Consider the following 17,025-nt stretch of genomic DNA (forward strand, 5'->3'; position numbering starts at 1 on the left):
TTTCCAAGTGTGGATCCATGCACACTCTAACTGCTGATATTTCTTCCACCATCCCTCCAAAACGCAATGGGATGTATGTAAATGAGACTGACGGTTAGGTAGATGAGTTATTAATAAGCAATATCTAACCTGATGAAAAATGTGTGTTATATTTATGTGTTCTTTACCGTTGTACAGTCCGTCCTAACACAAAATCTTCTAATCGTTTTATTTTAAAATCTGTGATCTACACATATTTTGTTTGTGTGTGTGTGTGTGTGTGTGTATGTATTTATATATATATATAATTTATTTCAAGGTCTTATAGCCAACACAGTACTACAGAACATTTTGACTACAATCACCACAAACATCTACAAATTAAGTTAAATCAAGGAAAAAAAAGTTAATCTAGAAGTCATTTTTGAACTAATTGCATGTTTAATGTTATTTTGAATAACTTAATCGATTAACAGACAAAACCAGCGTCACGTTATTGACCCATAAACATATGCTCGCTCTCTCTCCCTCACTCACTCTCTCACACACACACACACACACATACTTGTGTTGCAGTGGACATGTGCGAAATATAGTCTCTCACTCCAAGCGACTGCAGCGGCGGCAACACCAGCAGTAGCTTGTGAATGGTCCCCGCCTCTCCGGGGAGTTTCCTCCACGGGGAACTTTTGCTTTATGTGCAGCACCTGTTGTGTCGCCAGTCGGCCGTCTGCGCTCGCCAAACACTCGGAGCCACCTCAAGACACTCATTGTCTACAGAAAGTTGGACGCGCAACGCTACAAGTGCCATTTTACCCAGAGTCGGTCGCTATGTGTTGCGTTACTGGAATGGACTATCAGTGTTTGCAAGGGAAAGTCGAAGACTTTGCAAACAGACAAACGCATGTTTCGCGTCTCAGCAGATCTTAATTTACAGCCAGTACACGTTTCCAACTGTCCTCTTGAACACTCGTGTTTAGGCGAACAGGTGTGCGCTCACTAAGTTAACAGCAATTAATGCTTAACTTTGCGCAGATGCTCCTCGGGAAACTTTCCACAGAGAAGTTTTCGCAGTAGAAAGGATTATGTGGACTTTACTTTACGCGTGTCTCTTACAGATGTGTCCAAAGTTGGATACGCGTCTCACGAACAATATTTCTGCATGGTGATTGAAACAACACATACTAAGTGCCTATAAGCACCGACAGCCACCATTTATCCAAATGATTCCTTTGCTTCTCTTGATTCTTATATCGTCTCTTCATCACCATGAGTCGGTGGCTGAATCGAGTCACATCAGTAAGATTCACCACGCCAGCACGAAAGAGCAGAATGGTAAGTTCAAAGAGTCATATGATTTTCTTTTTCTTCTCTTGGCTTGTGTGGGACTTCTGATGGTGCTATACAACTAAATGCATTGAGTTTACCTGTGCAATGGCAAGTCTTTTTTGCATTTATTGTTTAACACAAACTAGTCTATTTTATTAAATATTTCATATTTATCTCTCGTATTTATTACATAAGTTCCTATGATGTAAGTAGTAGTAAAGCTGTTATACATACTAGCAACTATTGGGATTGTTGCACGTACTAAAGATTAAGTACTAGTAGAACTAATCCAGCTGCAATTAGAATACATGATAGTGATAGATGGTATCTAACCCACGTGTCCCCATAGAAAATTCAATGTGTTAGCATAGAAACTAATAGCAAAAGAACAAATACTAAAATCTGACATTACCATTCAAGTGACTACTTTATTGAATACTAGTCTCTGTTGGAATAATTAACAGCACTAGTATCTAATAAATAATTGGTGATATACCAAATATTCCAGTGACTATTAAGAAATAGTAATTAATAGAATGGATAAAATAAACCAAATTAAAAGGAGTAAATGTTTAAACGGCTTGCCATAAATGGCTACAATTTAAGAGGTTCACACAGCATTATACTTAATAGGAAGTTGAAGTTACCTTTGGCTTTCATGTGCATGAAACGCACATCTGTATGTGTATATAAGAGGAAAAAATCTCCGGGTAACCGGGTCCCCTGGGGAGGAATTTCGCTCTGATCACAGAAAGACTCCATTCATGAAGCGTGGGGTGCCCCGGGGCCATGTAATTTGCTTTCCTCTGAATCCCACCAAAAAAATAAAAAAATCATAATGATAAATAAAATAAAGCAAAAGTTTCCATTTAACTTTGCTCTGAAACTATAAGCTCAGTGTTATAAAGCAGGCGTTGGTGGGGACAGGCAAACTGTCGCCCATTGCGCACCATTAACAAAATGTAAACTACTTGTGTTGACTACTGTGTCAGGGGTGAAGCAGAGTGGAAACATCTTGCTTCTCTGGGCCCACTATCAGAGCTTTCATTGTATTATCATTCTTTCTCTAAACTGTGGAACATGTCTACTGGAAAGCAATGTTTTTCTCCACCCTCAATACCACGACTGAGGTGCCCTTGAGCAAGGCACCGAACCCCCAACTGCTCCCCGGGCGCCGCAGCATAAATGGCTGCCCACTGCTCCGGGTGTGTGTTCACTGTGTGTGTGTGCACGTTGGATGGGTTAAATGCAGAGCACAAATTACGAGTATGGGTCACCATACTTGGCCGTATGTCACTTTACTTTCATATGGAAAATATATACTTTGTTTTTGTTAGGAAGCCTAAAAACATATGAAATCCTTCTAGTTCCATGTCATATTTGACAAGTAACTTCTGTATAACTTGGTACTGTAAAATCCTAACAATTTTGTCTAATAAAGGCAGGCTTAATTGAATTAATTGAATCCTCTCAGGTCAGAGTTGTGAGCCAATGAAGACCCTTGTGATTGCCATTTGATAGGGGTCTTTGGCTGTAAAACGCCACCTTTATTCCCCAATGATTTAAGAATGGAGGGGAATTGGTAGTGTGCTCTGCCAAGGGTCTCTGAACGGAGAGTCTTGTTCTCTGGCTCTCTTTAATTGCCATAACAGTAGATGCTCTGTCGCAGTCTCTGGTTGGTGTTGATTGAGGAGGTTCTTCACCGCTGATCTGAGGCTGGTTTTATTTCACAGCTGCAGTGTGAGGTTAAGGTCAGGTTAAAAAGCTACTCAACCAACTTTTTCAGGTTAACCCCAGTAGAGAGTTTGCCAGCCCACAGTTCATGGAGCTGTTCATTCGTCTCATAAATGCTTTTTCAAAAAATGTATGTTCTTTTGGTTTAGTGGTTTTCATACAAATTCTTGGTGTGAGCAGGAGGATGTTATAGTTGATGAAGGTGGGTGAAAGATGTTTCCAGTTCCATCCTTACTAGTGACTCAGATGTCTATGCTGGTGTCTGCACTGACCTAGTCTTGCGTAGCCAGTCCTTCAGACTGACGGCTGAAGGTCTGGAATATATGGCCATTCTCATTGGCCAAGACCCGCCCATGAGGCTGTTTGACCGACATGTCAAACAACCAATCATAGTTCGTTTCGTTTAGCGTCACGTTTCGGGGCGTGGAAATGTCGCCACAATAACAAACCGGTGTGTGAAACTCTCGGATGTACTTTAAAGATTATATGCCGCAAACATTAAATATTTCACATACTTTTGAAAATCCAGCATTTAGCTGACCCTGATAAGTGTTCGTCGTCACATTTGTAAACACGACGGCTTTCTCTTTTGTGAGGGGGTTTGGCGCCACGGCATCTTTGTTTCCCGGTGGACCGAATATAAACGTGACACTCACGTCTCTCGGAAATCCGGTTTAATTCAACCAGTCAGATGACGACTTCGACATTCCTGAAGTGTTTCCAGAAAAGTGTGCCATATGCATCAGATGTTTAGCCAACGGTCCGTGGGCATGAGGTCTGAGGCTGAGACTTGCACTGACCTGACCTTTAAATGCTGATTCATGAAGTCTAGTGACCATGCTGAAGGTTAGTCTGTTTACAGTAGAGGCGTGTTTAGGGTGTTACAACAGGAATTGTCAATTAATCAAACTGAAAATTATTATATCAATGTTTTCCACAAACCATATTCAAAGATAATACTTTGTAATTTTAGATGAGTGGATCATTAAATAGACAATTTGCTTTAGAAACATAATAGCCTAGATTGTAAGCTTATGTTCAATGGCGTGCATATATACAGGTGCTGGTCATAAAATTAGAATATCATGAAAAAGTTGATTTATTTCAGTAATACCATTCAAAAAGTGAAACTTGTATATTAGATTCATTCATTACACACAGACTGATATATTTCAAATGTTTATTTCCTTTCATTTTGATGATTATAACTGACAACAAATGAAAGTCCCAAATTCAGTATCTCAGGAAATTTGAATATCAATTAAGACCAATGCAAAAAAAAATGATTTTTAGAAATGTTGGTCAACTGAAAAGTATGAACATGAAAAGTATGAGCATGTACAGCACTCAATATTTAGTTGGGGCTCCTTTGGCCTGGATTACTGCAGCAATGCGGCGTAGCATGGAGTCGATCAGTCTGTGGCACTGCTCAGGTGTTATGAGAGCCCATGTTGCTCTGATAGCGGCCTTCAGCTCTTCTGAATTGTTGGGTCTGGCATATTGCATCTTCCTCTTCACAATACCCCATAGGTTTTCTATGGGGTTAAGGTCAGGTGAGTTTGCTGGCCAATCAAGAACAGGGATACCATGGTCCTTAAACCAGGTACTGGTAGCTTTGGCAGTGTGTGCAGGTGCCAAGTCCTGTTGGAAAATGAACTCTGCATCTCCATAAAGTTGGTCAGCAGCAGGAAGCATGAAGTGCTCTAAAACTTCCTGGTAGACGGCTGCGTTGACCTTGGACCTCAGAAAACACAATGGACCAACACCAGTAGATGACATGGCACCCCAAACCATCAATGACTGTGGAAACTTTACACTGGACCTCAAGCAACGTGGATTATGTACTTCTCCTCTCTTCCTCCAGACTCTGGGACCTTGATTTCCAAAGGAAATGCAATTTCATCTTTACTTTCATCACTTTACTTTCATCAGAGAACATAACTCTGGACCACTCAGCAGCAGTCGAGTCCTTTTTGTCTTTGTGAATCTCCCCCACATTTTTGAATGGGTTTTGTTTCACAATCCTCTCCAGGGTGCGGTTATCCCTATTGCTTGTACACTTTTTTTTCTACCACATCTTGTCCTTCCCTTCGCCTCTCTATTAATGTGCTTGGACACAGAGCTCTGTGAACAGCCAGCCTCTTTAGCAATGACCTTTTGTGTCTTGCCCTCCTTGTGCAAGGTGTCAATGGTCGTCTTTTGGACAACTGTCAAGTCAGCAGTCTTCCCCATGATTGTGTAGCCTACAGAACTAGACTGAGAGACCATTTAAAGGCTTTTGCAGGTGTTTTGAGTTAATTAGCTGATTAGAGTGTGGCACCAGGTGTCTTCAATAATGAACATTTTCACAATATTCAAATTTTCTGAGATACTGAATTTGGGACTTTCATTATTGTCAGTTATAATCATCAAAATTAAAGGAAATAAACATTTGAAATATATCAGTCTGTGTGTAATGAATGAATCTAATATACAAGTTTCACTTCTTTGGTATTACTGAAATAAATCAACTTTTTCATGATATTCTAATTTTATGACCAGCACCTGTATAGGCCCAAGGACTTGAGGGGGCGTTCTTGAATTATTATCTGTACTATTTTTTTTTTATTTTATTATTTCAATGTTGCATGTTTCATTTTTATTTTTTAGTTTTTTTTAGTTTTTTCAAATAGTTCAATTTTGCATGTAATGGCAAAGTGTTTATATTTCGTTTCAGTTTTTTATTAAGTACACTTAGAAAAAGAGTTTGGAGCATGTTTTGTTTATTAAATAAGTTTTTTCTTTCTTATGGTAACGACCAAGTGGGCAGCAGCAGACCGGCAGGCTGATCATAGCTTATGTTTGATCAATTTAGCCTTCACAAATCATCATGACTTGCCTAAAATAAAATCTACAGATATGCTAAAACAGTTCAAGCATATAACAATGTTTAAACGTTAAACTTATAAATTTGCGCTGCATCCAGTAGTTTGTGTGGAGAGTGGAAGCTAAAGCACAGGACATGGGAGGCACCAGCACAATCAATTGCAATTTTTTTTTCAATGGAAACAACTTGCGCCATAATGTTTGCTCATAAAGGTAAGAGTAATACATCATTCTTAACTGTAAAGGGTCTACTTTTATTTGTGTGCACTCACAATGTCTACAAAACGTTGTGCTTTTATCTTGAACAGGAGCACTTCACAAAACTGAACTGAAATACAGCGAATACATGCCTCACAGACATGATAAATATATCTATAGAAAGCTTTAAATTACTACTTAACGAAATAAGTAAAAACGAAAACAAGAACTCTTTACTATAATCATTATCCGTTAAGATGCACTTCTCTCTAAAGGCGCGTCTAAAGAGGAGATGGCAAATCTATACTATTTCCCCCTGACACATTCATGGTTATTACTTTTGCTGGGGCTTTACGGCAAGCTTGTATTTGAACGCAGAACTCTTCAGCTGTGCTGACTGCTCGCTGCTGCTGCGGGACACTAAACACCGTTGAGCCGTTCTTGGCAGTTGCGGCAGCACGGACTCATGTTGTTTCCACTAGCGTGGCAATTTTTTTTATATGCATAATTGATGGATGTCTAAAATATAAAGATAAGGAGAAGCCTAAAACAGGCCTGAGGACAGGCCCGCGTCTGAACTATGACGTGAATATTGGCCCGAAGCCCGGCCATAGGGACGTAAAAAAAGTCGGAGACCGACTTTAAATTATTATTATTTTTATTTTTTTTCTAAAATTGTGTTGTAACGCAAGCATTGCTGAACATGTAAAGAGTAAAATATTACTGAAAATTGATTGGTAATGCCTTACGCTACTGCATTACAGCAAAAAGTAATCCGTTACTGTAATACATTACTTTTGTAACGCGTTACTCCCAACACTGATAATGAATATAGCATTCGTCATTTACTCCCAACATCTGAGCCGCTGAAGACAAGGATTAACGTTACTTTCATTTTCTGCCTAAATGCGTCTGTTCACGCGAATCATTCGTGATCCAGCTTCATCTACAGAAGAAGTTAGTATAAGGGGTTTTTATGAATCTTTGCAAATCGCGGCTAAAGTAAACTACTGCTCGTGACGGAAGAGAGGGGCGGGATCAGCAGAGCTCTTTAGCATTTAAAGCAACATGGACTAGAATGGCTTTCTAAAAACAGAGCTGATTTTGTCATGGTAAAAAAGGTGTTTTTTATACTAACATTGAGAAATTTTAACCATAGTATGTTATAGGCTTTTCATTAAGACCCTAAAGAATCATATCAACTTGTGGAAAATGGGCATCCGATGCATACCCCTTTAAGTATCTTGCTCCATGTTTTTTTTTTTAGATGAAATGCTAAGTTAAAAACGTATCAAGGCTCCTTCAATATGAACGTCTTCTTACTCATTCTATGCTGCCTTATCTTGGTAAATGTGATTTTGTCAGGTCAGAGAACATGATTAAATATGTACATTATTTAGTGTGTTATGTTTGAATTATTAGCTGTACGTATTTAACATGTTAAATTAACAGCCATATAATTACGACCATACAAGTACTGTGGACCTTGGATTGGAGAACAGAACCTGAATGGCTGTCTGCTCCACTTAAAATCCCCATTTATTTTCATATTCTAACCTCTGAATGAGCTTATGCACAATTTCCAACATTATCTTAAACTTCAGTATGAAATTATTAACATCTATCAGAGATCTTAATTGTATAGCCATGTTATTGATATCAAATTTAGATGAATGTTATCAGCATTAACTAGATGACATTCAAGAAGAGAGTCAGTCAGGACCCAGATGCTGAACTGGTGAGTAGTTGTTCATTAACCCTTGTTGCAACAGTGTCCTACCCTAATGACAAAACTACAAATACTTGCACCATGGTCAGTTAGCCGTTCCCATCTTTAGCTGTCCATAAGCCAGTTCTATAGCAGTGGAATGGGTTAAGAAAGCAGCTGCAGTTTTCTAATGGTGCCAGATTATCCGCCATTAATCTGTCGTAACCCTTTTGACATCTCTGGCAGAGATGTGTAAGAGTCAGCCTCAATAACAACCGAATGCCTCGCGAGGCTCTGCATTACTGGATTACTCTGTTAGGAATGGGGTTAATGTGGTGCACCAGCTAACTGGGAAATGCAGTGTGCCTCACGTATCCAACAGTTAAATGATGGGTGTGTAATGATTAAAGCATAGTATTGCTTGAATGCTCACAAGCAACACTTCACTGTGCAGTTAGGAGTTTAAATCTAGTTATTAACGTACATTTATCATGGCATTTCATGCACATCATGCAGCATAAAGGGATAGATAACCCAAAAATGAAATTCACTCACCCTCATGCGGTGTTATTTTCGTGTCATTTTTTTATATATTTATTTATTTGTTTATTTATTTATTTATTTATTTATTTATTTATATATATATATATATATATATATATATATATATATATATATATATATATATATATATATATATATATATATATATATATATATATTATTATTATTATTATTCAGTTTCCCTTGTAAACTGACTGACATAAAAATGATAAATATTTATATGTAATTTTATTTCAGTAAAGTTTTTTACTCAAGTAGGCCTAACAAATATTTTTGTGTATTTATTTAATTGTTTGTGAATTTTGGTAGTGCTTTTTTACAATGCCCTTGTTACACATTATATGTACTTACTATAGTAATGGCAATAAATTATGCATAATTTCATGCAACAGATTCCAAAACAACCCCTCATTCTAACCCTAATTATATAGTAAGTGCATTTAGTTAATTAGCATTACTCAATACTTAAATGTATAATAATATTGTAAAGTGTAACCTTTTTTCAGTGTGGTTTTAATTAACTATTATAACCCTGCCCTCTTATTTCAAACTTGTAAGACTTTGAAAAATGTCACTTTTTTTCTTTTTTTTTTCTTTTTTATTATAAAATGAAATGTCTAATGTTGTTTTGACTTGCATTGTATGGGCAAACGCAGGTAAATAGATACTGTTGGGCTTGTGGAGAAATTAATGAATTTGAAATTTGAAGCCACTTACTCAATCCATTTCTCAAAGGAGAACAACATATTGTAGGTATTACCTTTGTTGTAAAGACTTCAGAAGAAGGTGGTTCCCAGAACTCCGAGACCGTGTGGCAGCTGGCAGTGTTCGTACTTGGCAAAGCTCTACATTACCAGCCTGTTGTGTTAAGTAGTTTCCATAGCATTTCAAGTTTATATTGCGATTGAGAATTGTGCATACGCTGTGGGTAGCGAATGGCAAACCTAAACCAAAAGGATTTTCAATACCCAGTAGTCCAATGAAATGGAAAACAAGCATTCTGTTAACGCAAACACAGGCGCGCACACACACACACACACATCTGAGACAAATGACTCCCTGTTAAAGTAAAAGTTTACCCCAGTCCTTTTTCACCAAGCTCTTCTGGCTATAATACTGTAGGCATTGAAGTTTGTTGTCAATCGACAAGCGTTACCCTGCCAATGCCCGACTTTCAAAAGCTCAGTGGGGCTGTGCTTTGTTTTTTACTGAGAACTTTAAGACTTAAGGAGGAAAAAAGCTTTGGGAAGTTGAAGACATTTATATGCAATACTACACAATTTGTTTGAAGGGAAGTCTCTTCTGTAACCCTTCTGGAATAGAAGATTGCATGTTTGGGGTGTCCATGTTTTTGCTGTCGGCACACTTGAAAGGCAGTGTGACTGATTTGGCAAGTAAGCAAGTCAATGCCTGTCTGATGTTTGTCGTGACGGACAGTGAGTGTACATTCCTAACCCAAACAGAGCTCAAATTTAAAGGGATCAGCAGCAGGGCCATGGAATTCCTCTGTAGAACCGGGTCATAGCCTTTGATTTGTTTTGCTTTTTTTTCCCTCCTCCTGTAATTTCATGGCCTTTCTATCTTCTGTGCTGGCACCACCTGTGCCATCATCTACCTAATACCCATAATCCTGTGAATGATGATATGTGCTCTTGTTTCAGTTAAATATGAGGTCAAGAAATCCATGGCTTGTGCACTGAAATAGTCATTGAAGATCATTTTAGGAGAACATCAGTGGTGGTGTCCATCTACACTGAGGAGAAATGGGTCTGCTAACCCTGCATTGGCCTTAGAAGCAGGCCTAGCGTGGCAGATGCTAAATTGCCCTGCTCTAACAGATAGTAGTAAATATTTATCTAATCACACAAATAGTAGGAGACATTAGCCCAATGCTTCTACTGCTAGACCAAAAAATAGGAATCAGATTTAAAAGACTGTAATTATGCTACATAGCTGCTTCCTCCTGTCTGCTTGCCTCTCATTTTTGATGATTTATGCAGTGATAAGAAATAACAGCTAGGAGTTCTTAGTGCCTTCTTGCCCCCAGGCAAGTCTAGTTGTAATGCTGAGCCCAGATTTGACTTTCAAAAGCAATAAATCTCAAATTGCACTGACAACAAATATGATACTGTAGAGTTTTGGCTACAGTCAAATGTGCATAACCGCAAATAGGTTTTCTCTTTTTCATCTGAATCTAGTTGTTTTTCTCCAGACAAAGTTTACGTTTCATTAAACGTTCAACAAATATATTATATGGTGCTCTGACACTGTTTTCCTGCATATGTGTATGAGTGCCACCACCATTCAAAATTGAGGTCAGTAATATTTTATTTTAGTAATATAATGTGACCGTAAAGACTTTTACATTAAAACTTTTGAAATAAGCACTGTTATTTTTTTACTTTCTATTCATGAAGGAATCCTAAAAAGACGTATCGAGGTTTCCACAGAAAAAAATCTTAAACATCATAACTGTTTTCAACATTGATTAAAAATAGAAAGAAATGTTTTTTGAGCAGCACCAAGTCAGTATATTGGAAGGGTTTCTGAAGTTCATCAAAGGGTTAAATGCATTTAAAATAGAAAACAGATATTTTAAACTGTATTAAATGTAGATGTTTTAAACTGTATGATAAAATTATTAGTGTTTTACTGTATTTTTCATCAAATGCAGCCTTGGTGAGCACGAGACTTCTTTCAAAAAAACATTAAAAAAAAACCTAACCCAAACTTTTGAACAGTTGTCTCTGTGTAAAAACAATGACTTAAAGAGCCAACACACTGACTGTGACTATTGGTTATCTGCACTTGTCTAGACTGGAGGATAGCTGAACATTGCAGCCTCAGGTCCATCTTAACTTGTGCCATTAATGCCTGTCAATCACACCCTGACAACAACACTTCCTCAAGCTTTTGCTCATCCCTCACTTTGACTCTTTGGCTCCATTTCTTTATTCATCCTACCTGTCACCCACAGACAGTTTGAAGATAGATGTATCTGCACTTTTTAATAAACAGTCATGCACTCAGGCAACCCTTAACATCTGCTAGAGACTTAATGCAGAGACTGTCAAATGAACTAGTGCAAAGAAATCCTTTATCTTCTAATATTGTATAGTGAAAGTGATTTGTGGGCAATGCTGGTTAAGTTAGACTGGGTTTAGTCGCTCCTACCAAAACTTGGCCCCCCGCTCATTTAATCCTGTCTGCTGAAACAAGCAGATAACCTGTAACTGTTTGTGAGGGCTAGTGCTCTGTCGGAACAGATAATTCTACGCTCTTAGGTGTAAACTGTCTGTGGATATTGCCTGTTTTCAGAACAAACTGAATTCCAAAGGCCTTCGACTTTTGGCAGCAGGTAAATGTGATGACTTGACCTTGGTTCCTATCTCTTCAAGGCGTGTCTACATACCTTGGCAGATGTCAGCACTCGCTGTCAGAGAGGTATTTTGGACTTGCCCCCCCCCTCCTTTTTAATCCTCGCTTATCTTGCTTGGTCTCTATCTACCTGTGTAGATATGTGTGTTTAAGTAGATAAAATGTATTATAAAATAATAAAAATATGTAAAGTATACAAAATAAAATGTATAAATCAATTAGAAAAATAAATAATAAAACCAAATACAATTACAAAAAATATATATATAGTAGATAAGTAGATATAAATGTAGGCTACAAAAAATAATTTATAATAATAAAAAAATTATTGTGAGAATACCATGAGTGCCTATTGGCCGTATCATAGTTCCCTATTAATTAGCTCACTGATTTTCAGTCTGTGTGTGCGTGCGTGTGTGTGGCCAGAATTCAAGCAAAATCTGTTTTAAAATCTCTTTCTCTGAAACCTTTTGAATTATATGACTGAATTATGCAGCGAGCCGGATTTGGTCATTATTATTGGGGGGAAAAGGAAAAAAAAAAAATCTCACTTGGCTTTAGATTGCATTAATATCATGGTATTGTTTTATACAACATAACTTGCATCTGAAAGATTCACTATCCTGGGTGTTTTCTTGGCTTTAGCGTGGTAATTATTACTGAAGTGGCAAGTCCAAAGTCTTTTGTAGAGTTTTACCAATATTCAGTCATGTTAGCTTGGCTAACATGCCTATTTGAGACACGAGTCTGAAAATGACTCATTACAGCATGTTAATGACTGGAGAAAGGAGACCACTGGATGATCACCAGCCCACACAACAAGGCACACTCTATTAGCCAAATGATATGCCATTATGACTGGCATGTTTGTCGTGGCTTTAAATTGAGGAAATATTTTGCTGTCAACACCACACCACTGTGGTGACAAGACCTCAGTCAGTCTTTCTCAGAAGGTCTCTGCTGACCCTCGGCTACTGTTTTTGCACAAGAGAGGTTGAGAATGCTCAGTCCTCCACTTTGAATTGTGTGAATTGTTTGAATTGAAAAATGTCTCTTAGCCACTGAGGACTCACCGAAGGCAGACTATAAATTTTCATTTTCATGCTAACATTTTGACCTGTTTTAGAGAAATGGCATGACTGACAGAAGCGTTTGGATTATGCAGTGCTCTCAGAGATGTGACCTGGTGGGTAGGCCAATATGTCGGTCCAATATTTTGCACAGTTGTGCAGGTGACCAAAGTTCAAGTCTACATTAGTTTTCGATACCACCCACCCCACCCATCTTCTTTCTGTTATTTTCTGTTTCCTCTATTATGCTCTGTCCAACCTGGTGTCATGAGAAATTGTAAGAATTCATGCAAGATTGTAAGAATTCGTAAACCTCACCATAAAGCCTTGCCCTAACCAGACCCCTAAACCTAATGATTGTAATTATTATTAAAAATTGTGTGTTTTTGTACAGTCCAAGTCATATAATATTATCACCTGTGATATGCAATTTCTCCATCCTGTACAAATTACTTGTTTTGATTTACATTTTTGCCTTTGATAAACACTTTCATTGCCAGTCTATTGCATTTTTAACATCTTTGTGCATTTCCTATAAACAAATCCAAGACTTGGGTGTTACACCGTACTGTCCAGATTGAACTACAGAAATGGTTCTCAACTTTAAATTTAAGGACCCTGTTGTCTACAACAATATGCAATCATTTCCAGGTTTTTCCACATGATTAACTGAATTAGGATTAAAGGGATGGTTCACCAAAAAATGAAAATTCTGTCATTCATTACTCACCCTCATGTTGTTCCATGAGCAAATTCAGTGAATTAGCTCATGGAAGCCAGCTTTTTTTGTCAGTATCAGCATTCATTTCACTTATCAGTGCCGTGGTCCTACTATGTCACAAGCCAATGAGAATTTAACAGCCCATTAGGGGTTGGACACTAAATTAATGGGCTTCTAAATGCGTAATCAGCATCCCAGCATGAATTTGCTCATGAACTTGACTTCATCCTAAACTCAAAAAAAAAAAAAAAAAAACTTTCCGTCTATCTTTCTCTTCACCTACTAGCTTGTACTTATTTGAACAATGACTGAGACTTGGTGTTACGAGCACTTCCTCTGTCTGACTGCCTCTTCAAGATGAATCGCTTTTTGTATTCCCCAATTGTAAGTCGCTTTGGATAAAAGCGTCTGCCAAATGACTAAATGTAAATGTAAATGTTCCAAACCTGTAAGACATTTGTTAATCTTCGGAATGCAAGTTAAGATATTTTTGATATTTTTACTTGAGGAAGTGAATGAAATAAGATTTTTGTTGTTGTTGTTTTTAATTTTCAGTCTTGTTTTAGTGCTTGTCTTGTTTTAATCATTTTAAGTTTCTTCTAAGCTTGCTGACCACCCCCTGATGGGCCTTTTTATTTTATTTATTTTCTTACATCGTCTATACTTAATACAGTGTATTTGGTTAGTAAATGCTCATGCAGAACTCACATTTCTCTGAAACCATAATCAGATGTGTTAGAATGTGGCTTCCAACAGCTTCATCATTATTCTGTCAGCAGTACGATGCTGACTGGTGAAATATGGACGATAAGTTATTTGAAATCAAGGGGAAAAAAGTAGCAGCACACCTGTCGTGGTACTCACTGGCTGAGCACCAGTGCCCCCATGCCGGACAGATTGCATTATGTTTCCTTGCACATGCTGCGATTTGATATACGACAGTGTGCCAGTCGCACAGCCTAGTGTGTGTAACTCAATCTCACATAGTATTGGGAGAATGTCTGGCTTTTTGCCAGAGCACAAATAGGTTCTCCGCACACACTTACACAGATGCTGGTGTCAGGCGTGGCACGTTGGTTCTCCCTGGAGACTGGAGATCTATTTCCCAGCCTACAGATGGAGCAGCAGCAGCAGCCTGGCTGTCAGCTAAGATGGACTCCAGTTGTGATTTTATAGCTGTATGAATTCAAGGCCAGATTCAGGAAGATTCTCTTGGACTGCCACTGAATCTTTTATCATATCGGCTTTGTAGTGCTGTAAGTCTAATTCCTTCATGCATGCAGGAGTCTACGTTGGCTTTTTAGTGGTTTTGAATGACTCTCGCTGAACTTTCTCTGCTTGCTGTCTTTTCTCATCTGATTGTGACATAGTAGGACCACGGCACTGATAAGTGAAATGAATGCTGATACTGACAAAAAAAGCTGGCTTCCATGAGCTAATTCACTGAATCAAACCCCAAGGGTTAGTCTGTATTTATAACGGACTATGCTTTTTTTTTCTCTGTATCTTGGTGTCCGTATATATTTCATGGCTAATGGGGAAGTGGGTGATCACAATGGTGTGTCAGAACGACTAAGGTGAAAAGAGGTGGGATAAATTCAACTTAAAGCACCAAAGGTGAAATTGTCTCACCCGCCTCACGTTGGACATCTGTTCAAAAGCCTCTCATTAGCTCCTCGGAATGACAGCACTAATTCAAGCTGGAAGCCCCACTGGCTAATGAGATGCCAGGCACAGCTCTCGTTCATCTCTGTACCACGCTGAGTGTGTGTGCATGTTTCACATCGCATCAGTCACCAATTCCAGGGACCATCTCTGTTCCCACACATGTGGCAGGTATGGAATTTAACTGTTAAAGTGACATCTTTCAGATAATTTGGCAAAGTTGTGTGAATCCATTCTCCTGCAATGCATCTGTTCTCACCTCATAACTAAACCACCTGGTTTATGTGCCCATACTTGCAGAAACCAGGTGCAGTTTTGTGCTGAAATCTTCAAGGTTTTTTTTTTTTAAATTTCATCTTGGATGATTTGTGTTTTGCATGTTTCAATCAGGACATGCAGGATGCTTTTGAGAAATAAGGGCATTATGAAGAATGTGTCGTCTTTAGAAAAAAATCTTGTGCACAGTTAATCAAAAAGTGCACATCATCTGCCTTCAATTCATGGCCCTTTTCACTTGATTGAGATGGATGAAAACCAGAGATGGGATTACATGGAGATTTAAAGCAATCATTGGATGACCTGGATTGCTGCTTTGTAATGCAAACAATTAAAACACACCTGGGCTCGTATGCATAGAACAAAGATTTGAATAAAAGCCCATTTCTTAGCAAAAAGACTTAGTTTTATATGAAGAAGCTAAAAGTAACTTTTGGGAAAGTCTGAATTTGATTAGCAATTATTGACTGAAGTGACACTTAAGTGTTGTGTGGTATGGACTAAAAATTGTCAATCCAAAATGCTCCCCTGGGGGCGTATTACAGAAAGATCCTAACTTTAAAGCACACTTTATCTTATCTGTTGGGTAACCATGGTAATTTCAGTTAGGACCAAATTTAGGACAAAAGCTATTACAGAACAGCATTTCCTAAGTGCATTATCCTATCTTACCTACAGATAGGAAAGGGGTATTACAAAAACCTCCTAACTTGACAAAAAACCCTAAAACTGTCCTAACTTCAAAATTATTTGAAAGCTAACGGAAAAAAAACGCTTACAGCTGTGCTGTACGACAATGATATTACATTTTTTAATAGTTGAAAATGAAGAACGAAGATGTTTAATGGTAGAAAGACTCTTGGAGGACCCTGAAGATGTTATATTTTGGTAATTACAGACTGTCGCACAACATATTACAGTTAGCACAGGAACTGCAACCAGCATTATAGAGACCAACAAAAGTGTCACGCAGCATTACTGGTTGTAGTGCAAGTGACTAATGCCTTACGTTTATTTTGCAAAAGGCGATTCTCAAAGTGAAGTAGCTTTTGTTTACCTCATCAGCAGCTTGGGCAGTGTTGGTTGCTTGATAACAGACCTGAGAGTGGATTGTCGAGCTTGATAATGCCATTTAAGATTTCCTACACTGTAAAAAGATTGCTGTAAATTTGACTAACTTACTAGCAGCTGGATGCCAGTAAGTTACTGTAAAAACGGTTACAGTATTATTACTGTAATTGCATTTACAGTATAATGGCTTTACTGTATTTTCAATTACAGTATTATTACCGTATTTTCATTTACAGTATCAGTGCTGTAGTGTTTATTTTCATGCCAATTAAAAAATGTTTTACCTGTAAAAAAACAATCAAATTGTGGTACAGCACTGTAATCCATGATTTTTCTATTCATCAAGGAAACCTGAAAAAAATAGACCGTTTTCAACAACAAAAATAATAATGATAATACATAATAATAATAATAATAATAATAATAATAATAGTTTTTAGCAGCAAATCAGAATATTAGAACGATTT

General features: G+C 37.9%; 1 protein-coding gene across 1 annotated transcript in view; it reads left to right on the forward strand.

Annotated features, from left to right (window-relative positions):
* The first annotated feature begins 573 nt into the window (after nt 1-573).
* The window catches only part of LOC306853560 (platelet-derived growth factor C-like), a 53,544-nt gene continuing 37,092 nt past the window's right edge, over nt 574-17,025 (forward strand). Inside the window, exon 1 of the mRNA XM_079391063.1 lies at nt 574-1,314. Coding sequence (XP_079247189.1) covers nt 1,203-1,314 — 112 coding nt within the window. The 5' untranslated portion in view covers nt 574-1,202. The remainder of the gene's footprint in view (nt 1,315-17,025) is intronic.

The sequence above is a fragment of the Barbus barbus genome, assembly GCF_936440315.1.
Source record: "Barbus barbus genome assembly, chromosome: 33".
In the NCBI taxonomy this organism is placed as follows: domain Eukaryota; kingdom Metazoa; phylum Chordata; class Actinopteri; order Cypriniformes; family Cyprinidae; genus Barbus; species Barbus barbus.